Here is a 19,007-nt window from a genome sequence, read left to right as displayed (position 1 = left end):
CAACAGAGGCATAATGAAGGCATGGAGGGGTTCATTCCTTCCCTCTTGTTGGAGCCATAATAAATGGGGGGCGCTAAGGATTCATGGGGGCAGGCTTTCCTCCCCCCTATGTGAGGACCAGGTTTCAAGTGAAATGGTTCATGAGAAAATACAATTATTTTTTGACAGGTTTCAGAGTAGCAGCCATGTTAGTTTGTATTCACAAGAAGAAAAGGAGTACTTGTGGCACCTTAGAGACTAACCAATTTATTTGAGCATAAGCTTTCGTGAGCTACAGCTCACTTCCTTTTTTGGTTTTTCTTTGCAGGAAGAGCGGGGAAGCATTTCAAAGAAGGCTCAAGTAGAAAGCAAGGATCTATCACAAAATACTTTGAGGCTAAATTGCATCTCTAGAGAAATCTCTCATGGGTGGCATGGCCTTTGTTAGGATTAAAATATTTAAAAACCTCCATGCATGATCCCCTGATCAGTAGTAATTTGGGGATCACATCACTGAGAGCAACAGGTGATGATTAGAAGGGAACAGCCGGCTGCACTGCTGGCTTGGATCATTGTATAAGTGTCACCAGACAAATTACCACCATGAAGCTGTTCTGTATCTCAGCGTTTATGGCTCTTTGGGGATCAGGGTGGTTAGAGGCAGTGGCCCCATCAAGAAGCAGGAAAGACTGATTAAAAGTGATGATGGATCAAATACATCCTTTCCCTGCCTCTAAATAGTCCCCGAGTCGGTTTTAAGTGTCACTGACCTATGATGATAGCTTCGACAGAGGCCCCTGGTGCCTAGTCTGGGAGGCGCATGTCTTTGAATTACAGCTTGACTATTTGACTTTGTTTTTCTTCTGAGAATAGAACTTCCAGAGGCTTTGCGAGGGTCAAGAGCAGGCATTGTTTCCATTATGTCTGGAGACCATAAATAAACCCACCATTTTCCCCGTGATATCTCTCGCTCTCCATCTGCGTTCATTAAAGGATCATTCCTGTACAACTTTAATCACACTGGATGCTAGAAATTCCTTAAAAGGGCACTAGGGCAGAAGAAAATGGCAGAAGCAGAACCTATTAGTTAGAAAGAGGAGGAAAAAAGGAAACTGTATGTGCAAAGGTGGCTATAAATTATTGTACCCTGTGAGTAACCGGATAGGAAAAATGCTATATTACATTGCAGGCATCATGATGTGACTCAGGCATTGGCTTTGCTACAAATCTGTACATTTTATCAGTGCAAACTAAACCGAAGGAAGCTGTATGGAAAGCTAGGGAACAGCAAATGATAAATGACATGGAAGAAATTAATGTTAACTCATTTCAACACCTGGATTTGGGCCATGCAAAGTGGGACCAAACCTGCCACTTCACAATGGAGCCAGGCTTCAAACTTTTCTGGGGCTGAGACCCTCAGTCTGAGGAGATATGGACACTCTGACAGTGGACAGCCATTTCATTGGAGACTTCAAGAGTTGGCAGGCCGAGCTAAACGGAAGGAGTTCCCTCATCATTTTGACCCTGGATTTGCAGTGCACCGTGAAGTGCATCTGAGCATCCAGAGTGTCCCCTTTGGAATCATCAGGTAGAGTTTAAGAAGGAGCAAACTGCAGCTTGAATTGTGAATGTGTGTCGCTCCTGTAATCTCAGCAACCAGATCAGTGATATCAGTCAACGCCGAACAGAGACGTTACTGGAAATGAAGCAGCACTGATGGCCCTGTGCTAATTAATTCTGGTAATTAGGATCCTGATCCTTGCCATTCAGTGATACACTTTGTTATAACAATAACTCAGTAGGAGAAGATGGGGCGATAGGAATAATATTAACAGCGGCTGGGGCTCTTTCATGTGTGGGTTCAGTTCTCATGGCAGCCCATTCCAGCCAGGAACCAGCCCCTGGATTGCTCCTGGGGGCTGTTTTAGCTCTTTCCAAAAGCAAAGCTATTTTTATGGGTTCCTGAGACAAAAAGGCACCCCAGCCATTTCCCCACTAATGGATAAACCACACCCACCTAGACCAGCAGCTTTCCAATCACCCAGCCCAATGTACACAGCCCTATTAGCACTCTGCAGCAACCCTACAATAACAAACCAGGGCACTCAGTCCCACCAGCACTCCAGAGCACCCGTTTATCCAAGGCAGCTAAGAAATGCCAGGTGGTAGCTGAACTTGGCGTAGGGCTGGGTAGCACTACAGGGGATTCTGCTCTCCCATCTGCTCATTCTGCAGGAGATGCCGCAGGTCGTTCGAGCCAAGACCTCCAGAAGAGGTTACTCTGCAATGGGGGGTTGCCCAGGGAACCAAAGGCAGTCGTCAAAGCTGTTCTTTTCTCCCATTTGTCAAAGAGGCAGAGAAAACAAGAGTTAACGCCGCTAGCCGCCTCCATTGCAGGAGCTTGGACTGCGTCACACACATGCTGTTACCATTTGACACCTCTTGCTCTCGGATTCATAGGGTCCTCTAGCCGACAGTGCCATACTGGGAAGGCAGGCCCGAGAGGCGCACGTGGCCTGCCCCAGCTCCCAAAGCAGAGCCCCAGAGAACACAGCTCTTTGGAGTCCCCCTCCCGTGCTCCAGAAACCAGCCCCAACAGATCAGAGCATTCTGAGCCTTTCCTATCTATACGTGTCGGAAAACCAGAGAGAAGCTGTGAGAGAACTCCCCGCTTTGGAGTGGAGGCACAAGTGCGTTTGTGTAGCAGACGCTGCAGCCCAAATCCCCCATCCGGAGGGTGAACAATTCCCCCTGTAGTGGCACGCCGGAACCAGTGCATGTCACTGGACAATGGAGATCTCAAAGCTTTATTCTGCATGGGACTCCTATCAGCCTTTGGAGAAGACAGTTGCTGAATGCATACGCCCCTGTGGATAACACAGAGGTTCTTCAGTGTGCATTTGGGTAGGCAACCCCATCCATTTTACAATACACCACTTGGCCCACTGCAAGGATCATTCTGAATTTCCTCTTTATAAAGGTCAACTCCCTAATTCCATTCCACCTGTGGGTGGAGCTGGCAGTTCATTTCCAGTTTCCTTTGTGCCTTTCATCACTGTCCATTGAAAAGATTTTTCTGTTTCAGGTTTAATCAATTGCCTTTTCAAATGCCTGGAAAGGAAAATCAGGATGAGCTTTAGGGATTTTTTGGTCCCCCCTGTGAAGAAAGAAATGTAAACTCGTAAATCTAAAAATGTATTAGAATTCTAATTCCAAACCACACAAGAAATCAAACACAGTCCTTATGTCAATAGAGTCCATCTAGCAATGTTCCGCATTGTTAGCAGAGACAGAGAGCAGAGATAATCTCTCTGTGAATGTGTTACTCATCACAGCGACTACTTCGCTCATCATAATTAGCCTGTGTTCATCTTTCCAGATGAACATCTCATTCCCTGCTAAGCGCCTGGGAGCTTCTCTCTCTGGCACTGCAGAAGTGCTAAGGAGCTGATCAGGAGGCCGGGATAGAGTTGCCACAGCAAAATTCTGCAGATCTCTAACACGTTCTTCCGTAGCTCTTCAGCCGTGCCACCTCGTGTGGTGAGGCTACCAGTTCCCCAAAGCTAAGGACTGAAATGCTTTGGTCTAATTAAAGTCTTTGGGCTCAGTGTTAGGGGTATATAGGTGAAAATTAATATCCTGTGATATACAGGAGGTCAGGCTAGATGATCTAATGGTCGCTTCTGGTCTTAAACTATGAAGCTATAAAAACAGTATTGGTAATTCAGCAGCTGGTGTTCTCTTCTCTGGCTCTGCCTCCGTAGCTCCCCTGCAGTTTCAATTAGATAGAGTATTGAATGGAAGATATTCCCGGAAGTGAATGACTGGTGTGTTGTGTTGCTATGTGCTATGTACAAGAATCCCTGTTGTACAAATGATATACAGGGATCCCCACCCTCCATGATTTGCAGCTACCTATGGGATGAAATTCACCAGCTATTTATGAATTTTCTAACAGGTGTTCGCTCATAACATCACCTTGGGATCTGGACCCAAATTTTTTGGCTGGGTCCATGTCTGCATTGTAAATTTCTTCAGTATTATTGAGGGTGGATGACGTTATATAAACATACGGCCATTATCATTTGTGACCTCATGGGCAAGGTTTCCACGGAAGTCAACTGTGGCTCAACATGTGGAGTTAGCATGGGAGTAGAAGCCAGGAACTACTGAATCCTGATCCCACCCCTGCTACTTATTTGTTGTGCAACCTTGGACAGGTCTGGAAAATGGTTGGAAAATGGCATTAAATTTTCATGAAAAAAACGTGACTCTCCATCCCCACCAAAAAAGAAAAAAAAAATCTGAATTTCATTTTTTTAAACCAGCTCTGCCTGTTGCCTCATCTGCAAAATGGGGATAATGTTTATGGATAATTATTACTCTTTGTTATTTGTATTGCAGTAGCTCTAGGAGTGTCAGTCAGGGACCAGCACCCCAATGTGCTAGATGCTGTACAAACAGACAGTCCCTTTCCTACAGAGCTATAGTTAGTGTCTGCAGAGTGCCGGGAAGCTGTAAAGGGTTACACACACTATAGGTCCTGTCACTTGCTAGAGATTCATTGTGAAGACTGGTAAGAAGAACAGGTCTCATTGTCAGAAAATAAACCTTTTACTTACGCTCCAAACACCCTGGGCCTAGTTACGTCTTTTGATGTCAGTGGAGTTACTCCTGATTGACACAAGGGTAAGAAGAATCAGCTGCTTCGCCAGCTCAGATGTTCTGGAGAGAACAAATATTCTGCCTGCTAAGCAGAGTTTACTTTGACAACTGCTCTACGTGTAATTAGGGTATTACATGCTAAACCCAGGTAATCATTTCTAAATGCTGCAGAGAACCCAGGAGGGCTGCAAACTGCAGCCATGCTGGAACATCGGGGTTAATGAATTCTGGATACTGTCGTTTGATAATTAATCTCTGCTTTGAATGTTTGATTGAAATGTCAGTGGATTAGAGGCAGGCTGCTCTTTTTGAAGGACACTTTAAGGAAAACACCATTCCACCCGTCCTAGGAAGCTATTGGGCACTGAGGCCTGCCCAGAGAGCTGGTGCAGTCCTGGGGGCTGGAGATTTCTCAAGGCACAAATGGCAGTGAGGTACCTAACTCACAATGGGAACTGGGCACTGAACTGCTGTTTGTGCCCATAGGCAAAGCCCGTCTCAGGCTGGTCTCTGGGACACAGATGGTCAGTGGCATGCAAAGGAAATGTAGCCCATCAGGATAATATTGAGAGCGCTTCTAGGTACTGGAAAAAACTCCACAGCAAACTCCAGCCACATGGCACCAGCCACAATGGAGCAGGCTGCTCTCCAAGCTCCCAATTTATGAGCTTTGAAATGATAAACAGCAAAGCATGCCCATAATAGCTCATTTATGTGCTGCATTTAGCACCCCTGAGGACCCCTTCAGACAACCAAAACAAGGCTGTCTCTGTGTCCCATAAATATGGATGAGTGGCATGCAAAATGGAAGCAAAGCCATTAGAAAATGGCTCAATTAAGGATACTAATCAAAAGGCGAGGGAGGGCCAATGGGGACTAGTGCCTCCAAGAGAGACCTTCCTGTTGCATGGAAGGCCCACAAGCTTATTTATGGCCCATTGTCCAATGGGAGGGACGCAGACACTTTGCCTGTGCATATTCTGAAGTGGCCCCAGACTGTGTATCTCATCAAACAAAGACTGTATGAAATTAATAATGCATGCAAATGTATGCAAATGCTGCTGCTTTTAAAGATAGGAATGTGTTTTAAACATGAAGATTAGCGGCATGTTAATTTTGTAAACAGACACATTGCCAGGTCCATAGCAACAGGCTTCCCAGTGTTTTGCTATACAGACGGTTTGGGGGATTACTTGCAGAGGGTTCAGCGAGAGAAGGTGAAAGCGATTGAAGCTATGGGGCGATCTGTGTCCCGAGAGAGTGGGACTGGTTAGAGGTGATATGAAAAAGGCAGCACAGAGAAGATAAATCAGGTGCTCCCACTACCCTTCATCACAACTAGGGCACAGTCAGTGAATGGAAAGGCAACAGGCTTTACAGTGACAAAAGCAAATACTTAAAAAACAAAAACGAGGAGTCCGGTGGCACCTTAGAGGCTAACAGATTTATTTGGGCAGAAGCTTTCGTGGGTAAAAAACCCACTTCTTCTTGCATCTTCATGCATATTTACCCAAATAAATCTGTTAGTCTTTAAAGCGCCACCGGGCTCCTCATTGTTTTTGTGCATACAGACTAACACGGCTACCCCGCTGACACTTAAAAAACAAACAAACAAACCCAAAACACATAATTGGCCTGGGGAACTCATTGCCACAGCACGTCATTGGGGCCAAGAGATTAATGTGATTCAAAAGAGGCTTGCATGTGAGAACACCCACAGCTGCTTTTAGTAGGGTAAAAAAAAAAAAATCTCTGAAAGGCTATAAACCACTCTCTATGTCATAGCGGAGAGGGAGTAAAGGGGGTAGAAGGAACTTCTGCTATGGGCAGCTAACCCAGCATTTTAACTACAAAGTTTCCGGCACCTCCAAGCAGCTGGCACTGGCCAACTCTCGAGACAGGACACTGGGTTAAATGGGCTGATCCAGTCGGCCAGTTCCTGTGTTCCGGGGCTATTTCCATTGAGAAAAGCAGCAGCCACTGCTAGGGACCCTACAATAGCAAAGCGATCTGCACAGCATGATACCACTACTGAGAAATCCCCCAACGCTGACAGGGCATCTTACTGTATTATAGTAACAAACCATCGTGTCTATGGATGACTGACCCTACACTAACAAACCAGCGTATAGAGAAGCAATTATCAACCCTACAGTAACAAAGCCTGCTTATCTCAGTGAGTGATCTTACAGTAAATAAATAAACCCCATCCCCCAAACAGCAGACCTGATTATCATTTCACTCACAGAGTAAATCAGGAGTAAATCCATTGATTCAACTGGAGCTGCAATGGTGTGGAACCAATATAAGTGAGATCAGAATCAGGCCCTGTGAAGTAACCCAACCGTACAATAACAAACCATGTACACTGTCTGAATCGTGAGCAGCCCTGCAATAATGAAGGATGCTCAGCCTGGTGCTCCAGTTATCCCACAGCAAGGAAGAGGAAATAAACAGTGCATGCAGTCTGACAATCATGAGCAACCCGACAATAACAAACCAGCCTGTCTCTGTGCAATGGAGGAAATGTCATTGAATTAAGAGAAGAACGGGTTTAATTTGCAGGCTCTCGGGGGTGGTACACCAAGCAGCAAAATGATTCTGAACTCGGCAAAGGGCAGCACGCGTGATGTGCAATGGCAGTCTGGAGCCGTGGCATCGGAGCGCCCCTTACCTGGCTATGACAAACAGCACACAGCTGACCCCCAAGTAGGCGAGGAGAATGTACATCCAAATGTCAGCAGACAAGGGGTTGAGGAAGGAAAACACACTGGGATTGGTCCCGTTGGGCTTCCGGTACAGAATGCTGACCCCCAGTGTCATGAAAGGCTTGGAGAAGTCTATCGCTTTTTCCCGGACGTGGGTGATCGTGAGAGGAGCAACGGCCAGATCAGCTTTCTGTGCGGCAACACAGAGGTGGAGAGAGAGAGAGAGAGAGAGAGAGAGAAGCCATTAGAAACCAAGGCACTTCCAGCCCCATCTAAGCACACTGCCTCCTCAGACCGGCCGCCCTCCTGGGAGCCTGAAGTCATGGTGCCCAGGGCAGGGGAGACGCCGACCGAATGCAGGGAGCAGCAGCAAGTGTTTGGTAAATTCACTCTGTTGTTTATTCCAACTTGGGGCAGGCCTGGCCTCACTCAAAGCAGAAACACACCAGCCCCTCCTCCTCTTCCCCCCCAACCTGAAGAAGAAAGACGATACCAGGATCTTTGGAAGCAGTTTGGGTCTCGCCTGGAGGCGTTTGGGCTAGCGCCACAGAAATCAGTTTATACCAACTGTGGATGGGGCCCAAGGGTTGCAGAATCAGGGAAGTACCAGAACTGAGCGGACGCGAAACATTGAGAGATTTGTTCTTCACGCTTTGATTCCGTTCGCCGTGAAACCCACCAGGGCCGGTCCACAGGGTCTCACGCCCACCCTGCTCAGTTACACAGCCAGGAGGTGGGGGGGATTCAGACAAATCACCAGCACTCAAAGCACAGTCAGCCGAAGGGCTCAAGGCTCAGGGCAAGACCAGGTTTGGCTGGTGACAAGGGGGGGAGAGACGGAGGGGGCGGGGGAGGGAGATGGAAAAAAGCACCATAGACATAAGGGGAGATGCTCTTTCCCCCAGTTCATGTACACACTGGCCCTTAGTTTATTACTACTCATTTGTATTACAGTAGCACCTAGAGGACCTGACTGAAACCAGCGTGAGAGAGAGAGTCCTTGCCCCCAAGAGTATGCAATATAAACAGCCACAGATGGGAGGGGAAACTGAGGCACCGAGAGCCGCAGTGACTTGCCCAGGTTGTCACAGAAGGTCAGTGGCAGAGGCAGGAATAGAGCCCAGGTCTCCCCACCCCCAGCCCAGGGCCCTCTCCACCAGACCACACAGCCCCTCTGTTAGGGTCACGTGGGTTCGTAGCACATGTTGCCTGGAGACTAGAACCTAAAGCTTACTAGCTGAACAACAAACCAACCCCGGGCAGGCTCCTTCTCCCAGGGGCATGATCCTGTACGGTGCTGAGCACCTTCCAATCCCACTGCAGTTGCCATGCTGAACTGGGCCCAAACCACAGGCCAAATTTTAATATTGGCCCCTCAGGGCAGATGAACTCCAGGATTTTCCTCTTCCTTTGCGTGAGGGATCTGTCAGGAGTACGCAGCTGCTGGAGCAAGTGGCGAAATCTTCCCCCCATGCACCTTTTCACCCGGGGAGCCTGGCCTGCCCTCTGGGTGTGTGTCCGTCCATCCGTTACCTACATCTGTTCTGGTTCTCACACCAGTGCCCAGGGAGGCCACACAGTAATCATCAATAATAATTGCCATAGCCAGAGGATCCTTCTGATGCCCTCAGGGCATCTGGGTCTTGCAATGCCCAGCACTTGGCGTGGCAAGCAGCTCATGCAGAGAGAGATATTTGTGATGCCACTTCAACTTATTATGCTTCTATTAATCTCAACAAGGCCACGGGGAACTCCTTCCTTTTAATTATTCAATTTATCCCTGCGCTCCCTCCCTGGTTCCTGCTTCTTTCTTCAGTCCCTTTGTTTTCCCCTGATGATGTTGAGAACTACCATCTTTAGGGAAGGTCTAGGCTCCCATTAATATGGCATGGGGGTGGGGTACTGCTGCTTAGAAGCCCCAGTGATCCTGGTTGCAGCTCTTACTAAACAGCTACTGTCTTCCTCCTCGCTGGGTGTAAGCAGGGCTATGATGCTCACAGGATGGCTTGTTATAACTTCTCTGAGCCTGCAAAGTGTGTGGGGGCGGACATGGGGGCAGGGATGGGGCAGCACCACTTATGCTGGTGACCCATGAGTTTTCAGGCCTCCTAGGGAGTCTAGCTGGGGCTGAGATGCTTCCCCAGAAGGTATCTGTACCCTGATCTGCGCTCAGGGCCTGGGTCAAAGTCCGCTGAAGTCAATGAGATTCCTTCTATCAACAATGGGGTTTGCATCAGGCATCCAGATCCCAGGGCTTGGACCATATGTTAACCATGCAGATCCCAGGGGGCAGGCAGAAGGTGAGGTGGGCAGGTGTTGTAATTATAAATACCTTCCATGGATAAAAAGAAATGCAGTTGGATGGTGCAGAACCTACTTAATGCATTGGGCCAGGGTCTGGATGAGGTGACACTGGGATAAATTCATTACCTTCAAGGAAGTGGCTTCAGATGTATGCCAGCGTATCGGCAGGCAGAATTTGGTCCACCTTGTTTAATAATTATAGTCTGTAATTTTACCGCATAGCTCTTCTGTTGATCCTAGGTATATAAATACTGTGCTTACCAGCAGGAGATGTTCTGTTCTGAGGGGTTTTGACCCAGCTGTTATCTGCCCAGGAATGAGTTTGCATTTTTAATCGACTTAATTATAGATCCAGAGACAGTGTATTTTAAAATGTCCTAATCGGTGGCTGTGACCTTGCCTCCTGCAGCAACACTTACCAATCAGAGATTTCAGCATGCTGCAAATGCCATCCTACATAGAAGGCATATTTTTTGGCCTTCATTTCAATGTTGCTTCAAGTACAGAATGTCACAGAGGGAGGCCAACCCAGAAATTAAGTAGCAGGAAGTAATATTCTAGCAGCATGAGGTAGAGTGTTCATTTTCTTTCCCCACAGTCGACTTCATGATGAAACTTGATAGGTTCTCTGTGGAAACCCCAGAGAGTCAAAGAAGTAACAGATCTCTAGGACACTGGTGGGAGTGTCTCAGTGGTGAGTGTGAATAAAGGATGGGACATTTTGTACTATGCCTTTGTTCCTCACGTCTCATGTCTTACTGCAAACACCCCCAGTGAAACTCAGATCACATGGCCTAGTATGTACTTGGGATCATCTCTCTTTTGCTGGCTTTCTGCACAGAGGGAATTTCACTCTACTAAGTCATGTGGGTACTTATAGTTTCAATGATTGGACAGGCTGGTTTGGCAAAGCCCTAACCTTCTCTATGGGTCTGTTTGGGGTAGCATGTGTTGTTCCTTGTATGTGCGTTTAGAGTTCAAGCAGGCACATTTAAAACAAATATAAATGAATACAGTTACGCCAGCTGGCTGAATGGCAGCTAGGGAATGGCAAATCAGTTCAAATCAAATACAAACCAGCCCTGAAGCTCAAACCAAACTGAAATGGAAGCTTTGTCCAGGGCTCAGAGCAGTCCCCTTTTGATTTATTTTTGGTGCTGTCCACCTCACTCTTTCCTGGTTTTTGACTTGAAGCAGAAATATCAAGATGCCACATAAAAGGCCATTCTTGCAATATCTCCAGCTTGTCTTAGGCTGCAAGCTTTGTGGGCAGGGTCCCTCTCTATATGTTTGTACAGCACTTAATATAATGGGGCTCCAGAAGGCCTCTAGGCACTACTGTCATACAAATAATGGTAATAAACAATGGGAAGAGAGATTTTCAGAAGTACCTAAGGGGTTCGGGAGCACAAATTGCACTGAATAATAATCCACTGGCGGGCCAGGACGGTTTGTTTACCTCCAGCAGGTTCGGCCAATTGCAGCTCCCACTGGCTGTGGTTCGCTGCTCCAGGCCAATGGGGGCTGCGGGAAGTGGCACGGACCAAGGGATGTGCTGGCTGCCCTTCCCACAGCCCCCATTGGCCTGGAATGGTGAACAGCGGCCAGTGGGAGCTGCGATCGGCCGAACCTGTGCATGCTGCAGGTAAACAAACTGTCCCAGCCCACCAGTGGATTTCCCTGATGGGCCATGTTCCAAAGGTTGCCGATCCCTGGTCTAGCTTAGCTCAAAGGTCAGGAGGCCCCATGGCAAACAGGCCAGCATGAAGCCAAAGAAATGTTTAGCTCAGCATCTCAAAATTCACCAAAACTTTGAACCTGTTGAGGTTTGTCTGTCACAAGTTCTGTTTCCTTTGGACTCCTTTTTTCTGAGCCTCAAAAAGAGGGTGAAGTTTGAAATCTTTATCCATCCATCAAGACCGAGGATGAAACCAGCAAATTCCACCTGCTACTTAAGCAGAACTTGAACTCTGGTCCTGGCAGTTTAAGGAAATCTGTTGCCATGTCAACAACCCAGATCACTCAACAGAAGCAAACGCATCATGTGCCCAAGATACCACACTCATCTTTTTCCTAGTCTCGTCTGTCTAGGTTCCTAGACCACACTCATCACTCTAATATCCGAGCATCTTCCACTAGTGCATCAAGCCACGTCACTAACATCTGTCACACCAATGTGGAAACTCAGGCACACTGAGGTTGCAACAAGGCACGGCCAGCACCTCCTCAAAGCGTTAGTGGAACTATCTCCATTCTCTGAAAGTCAGTTTACTTTCCTGGACACGCTTTATGGTCGTTGGTAACAAGTGGAAAGCAGTGTTTGTATCTTAGTATAAAATATTGTTTCGCCAACATTTCCACAGCTTCTGGCAGCTCACAAAAATCCAAAGCTTTTACAACTGATTTTTCAGTTATGTGCAAAACCTGCTACAACCCCAGCTACACTTATAGCCCAGGTCACTTAGGCACACATGGTCACATTCTTCCTCATCCTTAACACAATTTCTTGATTCAGTCTGGCATTGCCCTGGATTTTCACTTCTTTCCCCTCTCAGACTGAGTAGGACAGCCCCTTAAATGCACTCTCGTGTGCAGCTTTGCTGGCCACTTTTAAAAGACATTCCAGCAACGAACAGGTGCCTGGCAACAAGAAATTCACCCAGCAAGTTTAAGCCCCACAGGTGGAAACTGCAAAACATTCAGCTGCTCTAGATGACGAATTGATAGCATTTCCAGGGTGCACCAGACACCACAATCCTTGAGGCATCTATGTCATGTGGAAACTGAGCACATACACTGCTGTAAAACCCACCAGTAGGAAACCCAGCTGTACTGGGGGAGGGAACATTTTCTACCCTACCTCACTGAATACGTGCTTCAGCTCTAACAGACCACCCTGGACAGCATCCAATAAAAAGTCTTATAGATGCAATCACAAATCAATAGGTGGCTTGGTTTGTATGTGTGTTACACGCACGCTCCTCAGGGCAAGGGCTGTGTCTCTGACTTGACTTCAGTCTTGTTCAATGTCATGCGCACTAAGTGCTTAACACACACATAAGATATCCATCGTATTTATTATTTATCCTTTATTTTTTGCCCAGCATTTGCTTTTAGAAATTATGAAACCATATTAATCATTGGAGCAACTTACCTAAGGATGCTGTGGATTCGCCAGCACTTGAAATCTTTAAATCAGTTCGGCTGTCTATCTGAGCCAGACTTTATGGGCTAAAAGCAGGCATTACGGGGTGGGAAGAAGGGGGTGGGGGAAGAATTCTGTGGCCTGTGTTGTCAGGAGTTCAGAATAATAAACCCTTCTGGCCTTAAAAAAAAATCAATGAAAATTCCCAATGAAATCTTTTAAAATTTGGGGATTTAGGGAATTATTTCCCTCTAGATGGGGGCTCCCTTATGATCCTCAAAGAGTAACATAGAAATAATCAGGTCCCTGCTCCAAACCACAGAGGTGCTAGAGCTTCTCAACAAAACAGTTGTCAGAATTTTTTAACATGGTCAAAACTATTTATTTTCCCCTCACCTTGTTATGAGCGATGGCCGAGCCATTTTTGCTGAAGTATCCCGAACAATGTCAGCCTGAAGCGGAGAAAAACCAGCACGGAAATGCTTGTTGGTAATGCTGGTAATGCTAATACAGAACTGCACTTTGAGATCCCCTTTCTCATGGATGCAGATTTTTCAGAAGGTGGCATCTAATTAAGGATTTGCTGACCACAAGAGTCTAAGGCAAAAACTAGCAGGGGTGAAGCTTTCATTGTGGCGTTCTGACATTACAAACCAGGAAGTCACTTACTTACAGCCTCTAAATGTTTCCTCCATTCACCCCAGAATTTTACATTGCTGAATAGCAAAAAGTCTTTTTATTATAGCCGCAGCATTATTGCAAGTGCCAGCTACACAGGGGCCTTGACTCAGCAAAACCACTTCAACACAGGCTCATGTCTCATTGGGGACTTACGCAGCTGCTTAAAGTTAAGCAGATACATAAGTGCCTTGGTGAATTGGAGCCAAAAGCAGAATTTTGTCCAGCAGACCGAATGCCAAATGAGGAAACTTCCCCACCAGTCTTTAAAGGGGTGTGAGTCTGCTCTCCCTTACACAGATTTTACCCCTCAGTTTGCTCAGTGGAGTTAATCCTGGTTTATACCAGTGTAAGTGGATGGAGAACCAAAGTCTGAGCAGAGATGTTCGCTCGCCCATGCAGATCTCTCAGCTGTGCAAGGGAATGGGGTCAGAGCAGCTCCCAAACAGCCACTGTCCCCTCGCAAGGGTTAGCACAGACAACGCTCCTTCGTCCAAAGCTGAGGCATGTCACAGCCATTCACAGCCGTCTGGCAAACATGGGCCCCAAGATACATATTTATTCAGGAAAATAGAATACCTCCATCCTTATTTCGCCAACAGGAGCTAGGTATTTGCATAAACTAATTATGTGTGCATTGCCTGAGAGACAGGTAAATAATGCATATTTTATTTAATGAATTAATTTTTCTTTTGGTGCTTGACTGACAATGCCAGAGAGAGCAGCTCTCGATTCTTCCTACCAAGGACTACAATAAAACATGGCCACTACAATGCTCATCCTCTCCTGCAGCTCTGACCCGGTCACTTCTCTTGCCTGGCTCATCACTGGCTTCTTCTCTCCTCCCATGGCAAGCTTGATTTGTGCCTTCCCCATCTGTGCCCTGCCTACATTTCCAACCTAGCTTCCTCTCACACTCCCTTGCTGCCCAAAGCCTCCCTCTGTTACTTCCTTCCTCTCCTGTCTGTTCCCTCCTGCTTCCTCCATGCTGTCCTGTCTGCTTGTCACCATCTCCTTCCCGCTCTTCCTCCAAAACCTGCTTCTTCCATGGAGGTGATGAGCCCCTGAAGACACGTGTCCTGCTCCACGACTGCACCTGTTGCCAGTGCATTAAGTGCCTGGGTCTTATTCATACCATAAATTCCCTGGGCCAGGGACTACATCTTCTTCTATTGTTTAGTGAGCACCAAAAGCAGACAAGGTCGCAGCCTGGGCAGTAGTTGCGTAAGTTACTCACTCCTATGCTCCTCTCTGCCAGTGAGATTCAGCTCTGACCTTTGGGAACCAGCCCCAGGGCAAGTGGAGAGTTCTGCCTCTCCCTTTATGGGCTAATCTCACAGGAGGCCCATTATAGACAGGACTAAGACAACCAGCTCATTTCACAGAGGCCAGCAAAGAACTGAGAGATGGTACGCATGGCTGCAGTCTACCCGGAGCTGGAAGGCGTCATATGCCTTCCCAGGCCTTTGAGCACTGCACTCCCCTGACTGCCCAGTGCAGAGCCCTCTGTGAGTGACTGCTCATTCTGCTTGTCTAATCCCTCAGCGTGAGAATTAATGTTTGAATAACGGTGAGGTTGTGACCCAAGCCGCCCTGAATGCTTCCCACTCCCTGACATCATGTGAGTCTCTGACCCCGCTGGCTCTTAATGGCTGTTCTCACAGCTTCATTTAGATGTTGTGTTTCGCCAGTGAACTTATTTAACCTCCGGGGTGAAGCAAACACAGCCAGGGAGGAACTCAGCTATGTGCTGTACATGGGAAATGAGCATCATCACATCCTACCAGGCTTCTTGCTACTGCAATGGCTCCCTGCTTCTCTTTCCTTAATGGACATGTCCTATTCTGCAGTGTACTAGCATGGTTTCTAGGGCAGTACAGCCAAGAGCCCCACCTGAGATGAGGGCCACCCAATGGTAGGTGCTGTACACACTTATAGAAAGAGACTGTCCCTCCCCTGGAGAGTTTACAACCTAACTAGGTTTTACGGTCAAGAGAACCAGAGGCTCAGAGAGGGGAAGAGCCTTGCATAAAATCCCACAGCAACATGGTGATAGCGGCAGGAATAGAACCTAGGTCTCCAGTCCATAGCCCCATCCATGGGCCATGCTGCCTTTCCATTGTGTTCACTGAATTTAAAAAGATGAATCCACCTGATTAACGATGCTCCAGCACACACAAAAGGCAGAAGCATGGTCAGCCAGCTGGAAGCACAGCGTTTCCTCCTATTTTATGCCTTCTCCTTAATGCTGAATCCCTGCAGTATAGAAATAAATATGAAATACACCTCAGGACCACACAAAGGGGTTCTTTCCATTCCTGAGGCAATGGCTTCCGAATGAATTCCCAGCTAACAGGCACTTGAAATAAACAGCCCCCTGGCACCCCGCGCAAAAGCATTAATCAGAATGTGGCCACGTGGTCATAATATGTAATTCCACCAGAATTTACTGTCAATAAATGTCCATTTATTGTGAAAGAGTTAAATCAACTGTCATAAATCGTCCCTGCGGACAGATATTATGTCTCCACTACACTTACCGGTCAGCAGGAATTTCCATTAGAAACCCTATTATTTTTCATGCCGGTCTATTTCCCACATGAAATTTCACACCAAGTGGAAAATTGGCACTTAGTTTCAGCACAAGCGAAGTTTTATTTTTTGTATGTGTGTGCACAAAATTTCAAGAACAACCCACTTTTCTACGGCTTTTGTGTCCTACGAATGCCATGCCCCACACCCTAGCAACAAGAGATTTCAAGGTGCAGTTGTCAGATGGCTTGAATTTTTAAATGAAGTTTTATGGATAACTAATCCATAATGTGGGTTTAATTGCATTTGTTGTCATTGGCATCTGGAGAGAGAGAGAGAGCGAGCACGCGCATTGCTGGCAAAAGGAGGTGGATTTGACAGCCGTAAGGTTCTCTGTTTATCTGTAGAACCATGGTACTGAAAGCGGCCACCCCTGCACCATCAGTGCACCCCAAACCTTCCCAAAATGAGCTTTGCTCATAATCTGAGACCAAGTTCAGTCTTCAGGGGCCAATCCATTCCTGGCTTCTCTGCTGAAGCTGCCAATCACGGGCTGTGGTTAGTAGCAATTGTGGGAGTCATGTCAGCCTGGAAATGGCCTCAACACCACCAGACTCCTTTCACACAGACCATCCTTTCTGTTGTTAGGAGCGATGCCGATCACAGCAAACCCAGCAGGACAGGATGTACAATTTGCACCTCACAGTAGTAGGCTGTTCGCTCCAGACCCACCTTTGGGAGCTGGAAGGTAGGGTCATGCCATGAGTTGCTCATGCTGCTGTTGCTTTTCCTACTTGTGCTTCAGGACAGACTAGAACCTAGCCAAGTTCACAGAGGTTTTCAGATTAAGCCTTTACCATCTATGGACAGCCCTGTCTGGATCAGGGATTTCCCATAACTCCAAAAGAAACAATAAGAGACCATCAAGTAAACAGCCAGAGCTCTGTCATACTCTGGAGTTTGCACCGTTGTACTGCAGATGGCTGGGGAAATGACACAATGTGTACAAAGCCCAGATATATCTATAATTATATGATGGTAGCGGGGCTTGTGCACATTCCTTCATTACCGATTTACTGCAGCAAGTGTCCTAGCCTCTTCTTCTGAGCATCATGCTCTATGGCTGCAGCCCTAGATGAACTCATTTCCTCAGTTCCAGTCTTTCCCCTCCTCCCTTCCCTGAATTACCTGGGTCTGTTCTAGTTCCTGGCCTGTGCCCAGCAGCATGGTATCTGGGCACCATCCATTAGTGCATTAAGCCACATGACTAACATCTCTCTTCTCCTTGGATACTTTTCACAACGCACATGGAAGCTCAGCTGGGACGTGGCTTCTCCCATGTGCTCTTCCCCAAAACCACATCCACTGAATCCCGTCTCTCTGCCTCAGACATTTCTAAGGCAACAGCATCTCCCATCGGTCTCAGTCACTCAAGATGCTAAACAATCATCGTAAGATTGCAGCTTCACATCTCAGGAAGGGGGCAATTCACCTATTCAGAGGGGCCAGGCACACTAAGTCCCATGTCAGCCTTCCCAGGCCTAGGCACCACTAATGTCCCACTGAAGCCCTGTGCACCACTTACGGGCTGCACCAGGACATCAGCACAAGACCCGGGTGTCCCATGTCTTCTACACGGGGTGAACATTACCTTGTGTGCTCAGCACCCCACAGGATCCTATGGTCCTACCTGACTCATGCTTCTCTCTTGATGCTCCTGCTTCACTGAGAAGGAGGTGGATGTCTGAGATGAAGTTGGGCCAATCCAAGCCCAGGTCTCTCACAAGCCTTCACCTGATTAGCTTTCAGTGAGCACGGACTCCTAACCTCAGGGTTCCCCGCCCCCCCCCCCCCCCGGTGCCAATCAACTGCTGTTCCTTCTGTGCATGATTTGCGGATGCTTCTCTGCTGAAGACAGGCCCCATCTGGTTGCACTCAAAGAATTTCCCTGTTTAATGTTTTACATAAACAGTTCTGTAAAACGTAATGACCCATGGATAAAATAAATAATGGCTTTAGATGGGGCTTGGGTATTATTGATAAATCACTCTAAGACAAGTACCCGCCAATCCATGCCTGCTAGAAAGGAGGATTCAAAGAACTAATGGTGCTGCAGCTAAAACATCCCAGAGACCAGCAGCTTTGCTTTGCTTCGCTTCCATTCTATAAGTCTTCCAAAGGCCTCTGCCCTTGGGCCCAAGTCTTAATCTAAGGCCTGTCAGGCCGTGGGACTGCTCAGTAGGAAGAGTGTTGCTCAACGAATCTCACGTAACAGGTCTGAGATTTCGAAATGAGTCAATGGGATATTTTCCCTTCATTGTGGGGCCATCTCCATCAATCATGCCTTGTGGCGGCCTGTATGGTGCAGAAACCCAGAGCGTCTGTGTGCCAGGAGAGGGGGGGCTACGGCTGGTCTTCCATTAGAAGGGTACCTGCAGCATCAGAATCACACAGGCACAAACTGGGCCAGTGCAGCCACACAGACTTTGTGTCTCTTGCTCCTTCAGAGGGAATTAGGGGAGCCAGCGTGAGGCAGCATGACATGTTCACACCCTAGACAGCAAAACCCAGATCTCACCAGGAGAATTAATGCTGTGAATTCAGCCAAGAGCAGGTGCTCTCCAAGTAGTGCCAGACTTGCTCCGTTCTTTATTCAGCCTAGAGGGTCAAGCCTAGCTCGTTAGGGGAGAGTGGCCACTTATCTTCGTGTTTCCTGCCTCTTACCCAGCTCCAGCACTCTCCCATCGCCCCTCTAATGGGATTATGCCATTAATGATTGTGGTCTTCTGTTTTACGGGGTCTGTTCCAGGAGGTCCCTGAAGTGAAATCAGCATGAAAGACACTTCAGTGAGCTGGCAAATTAGCATGTCAGATTATTGCATTTTATTTTATTTTTTTGGTGGGGGTAACAAAAGTTGCAATATTCCAAAGCATTGCACTACTTTCTGCACATTGCGGAGCAGGTTAATGAGCTGATGGCTGAAATAATTTAT

At 47.3% G+C, this 19,007-nt stretch overlaps 1 protein-coding gene across 4 annotated transcripts in view; it reads right to left on the bottom strand.

The window, feature by feature from the left end:
• The window catches only part of GRIK3 (glutamate ionotropic receptor kainate type subunit 3), a 237,257-nt gene that overhangs the window by 33,270 nt on the left and 184,980 nt on the right, over nt 1-19,007 (bottom strand). For all 4 annotated transcript variants that reach the window (XM_084652520.1, XM_084652517.1, XM_084652518.1 and 1 more), the window contains one exon: nt 7,322-7,545. In XM_084652520.1, coding sequence (XP_084508646.1) covers nt 7,322-7,545 — 224 coding nt within the window. The remainder of the gene's footprint in view (nt 1-7,321; nt 7,546-19,007) is intronic.

This window comes from Lepidochelys olivacea, assembly GCF_965140295.1.
Source record: "Lepidochelys olivacea isolate rLepOli2 genome assembly, chromosome: 19".
NCBI classification, from domain to species: Eukaryota; Metazoa; Chordata; order Testudines; family Cheloniidae; genus Lepidochelys; species Lepidochelys olivacea.
Note: the sequence above shows the minus strand (reverse complement) of the source record. Positions and strands in the feature narration are given on the sequence as shown.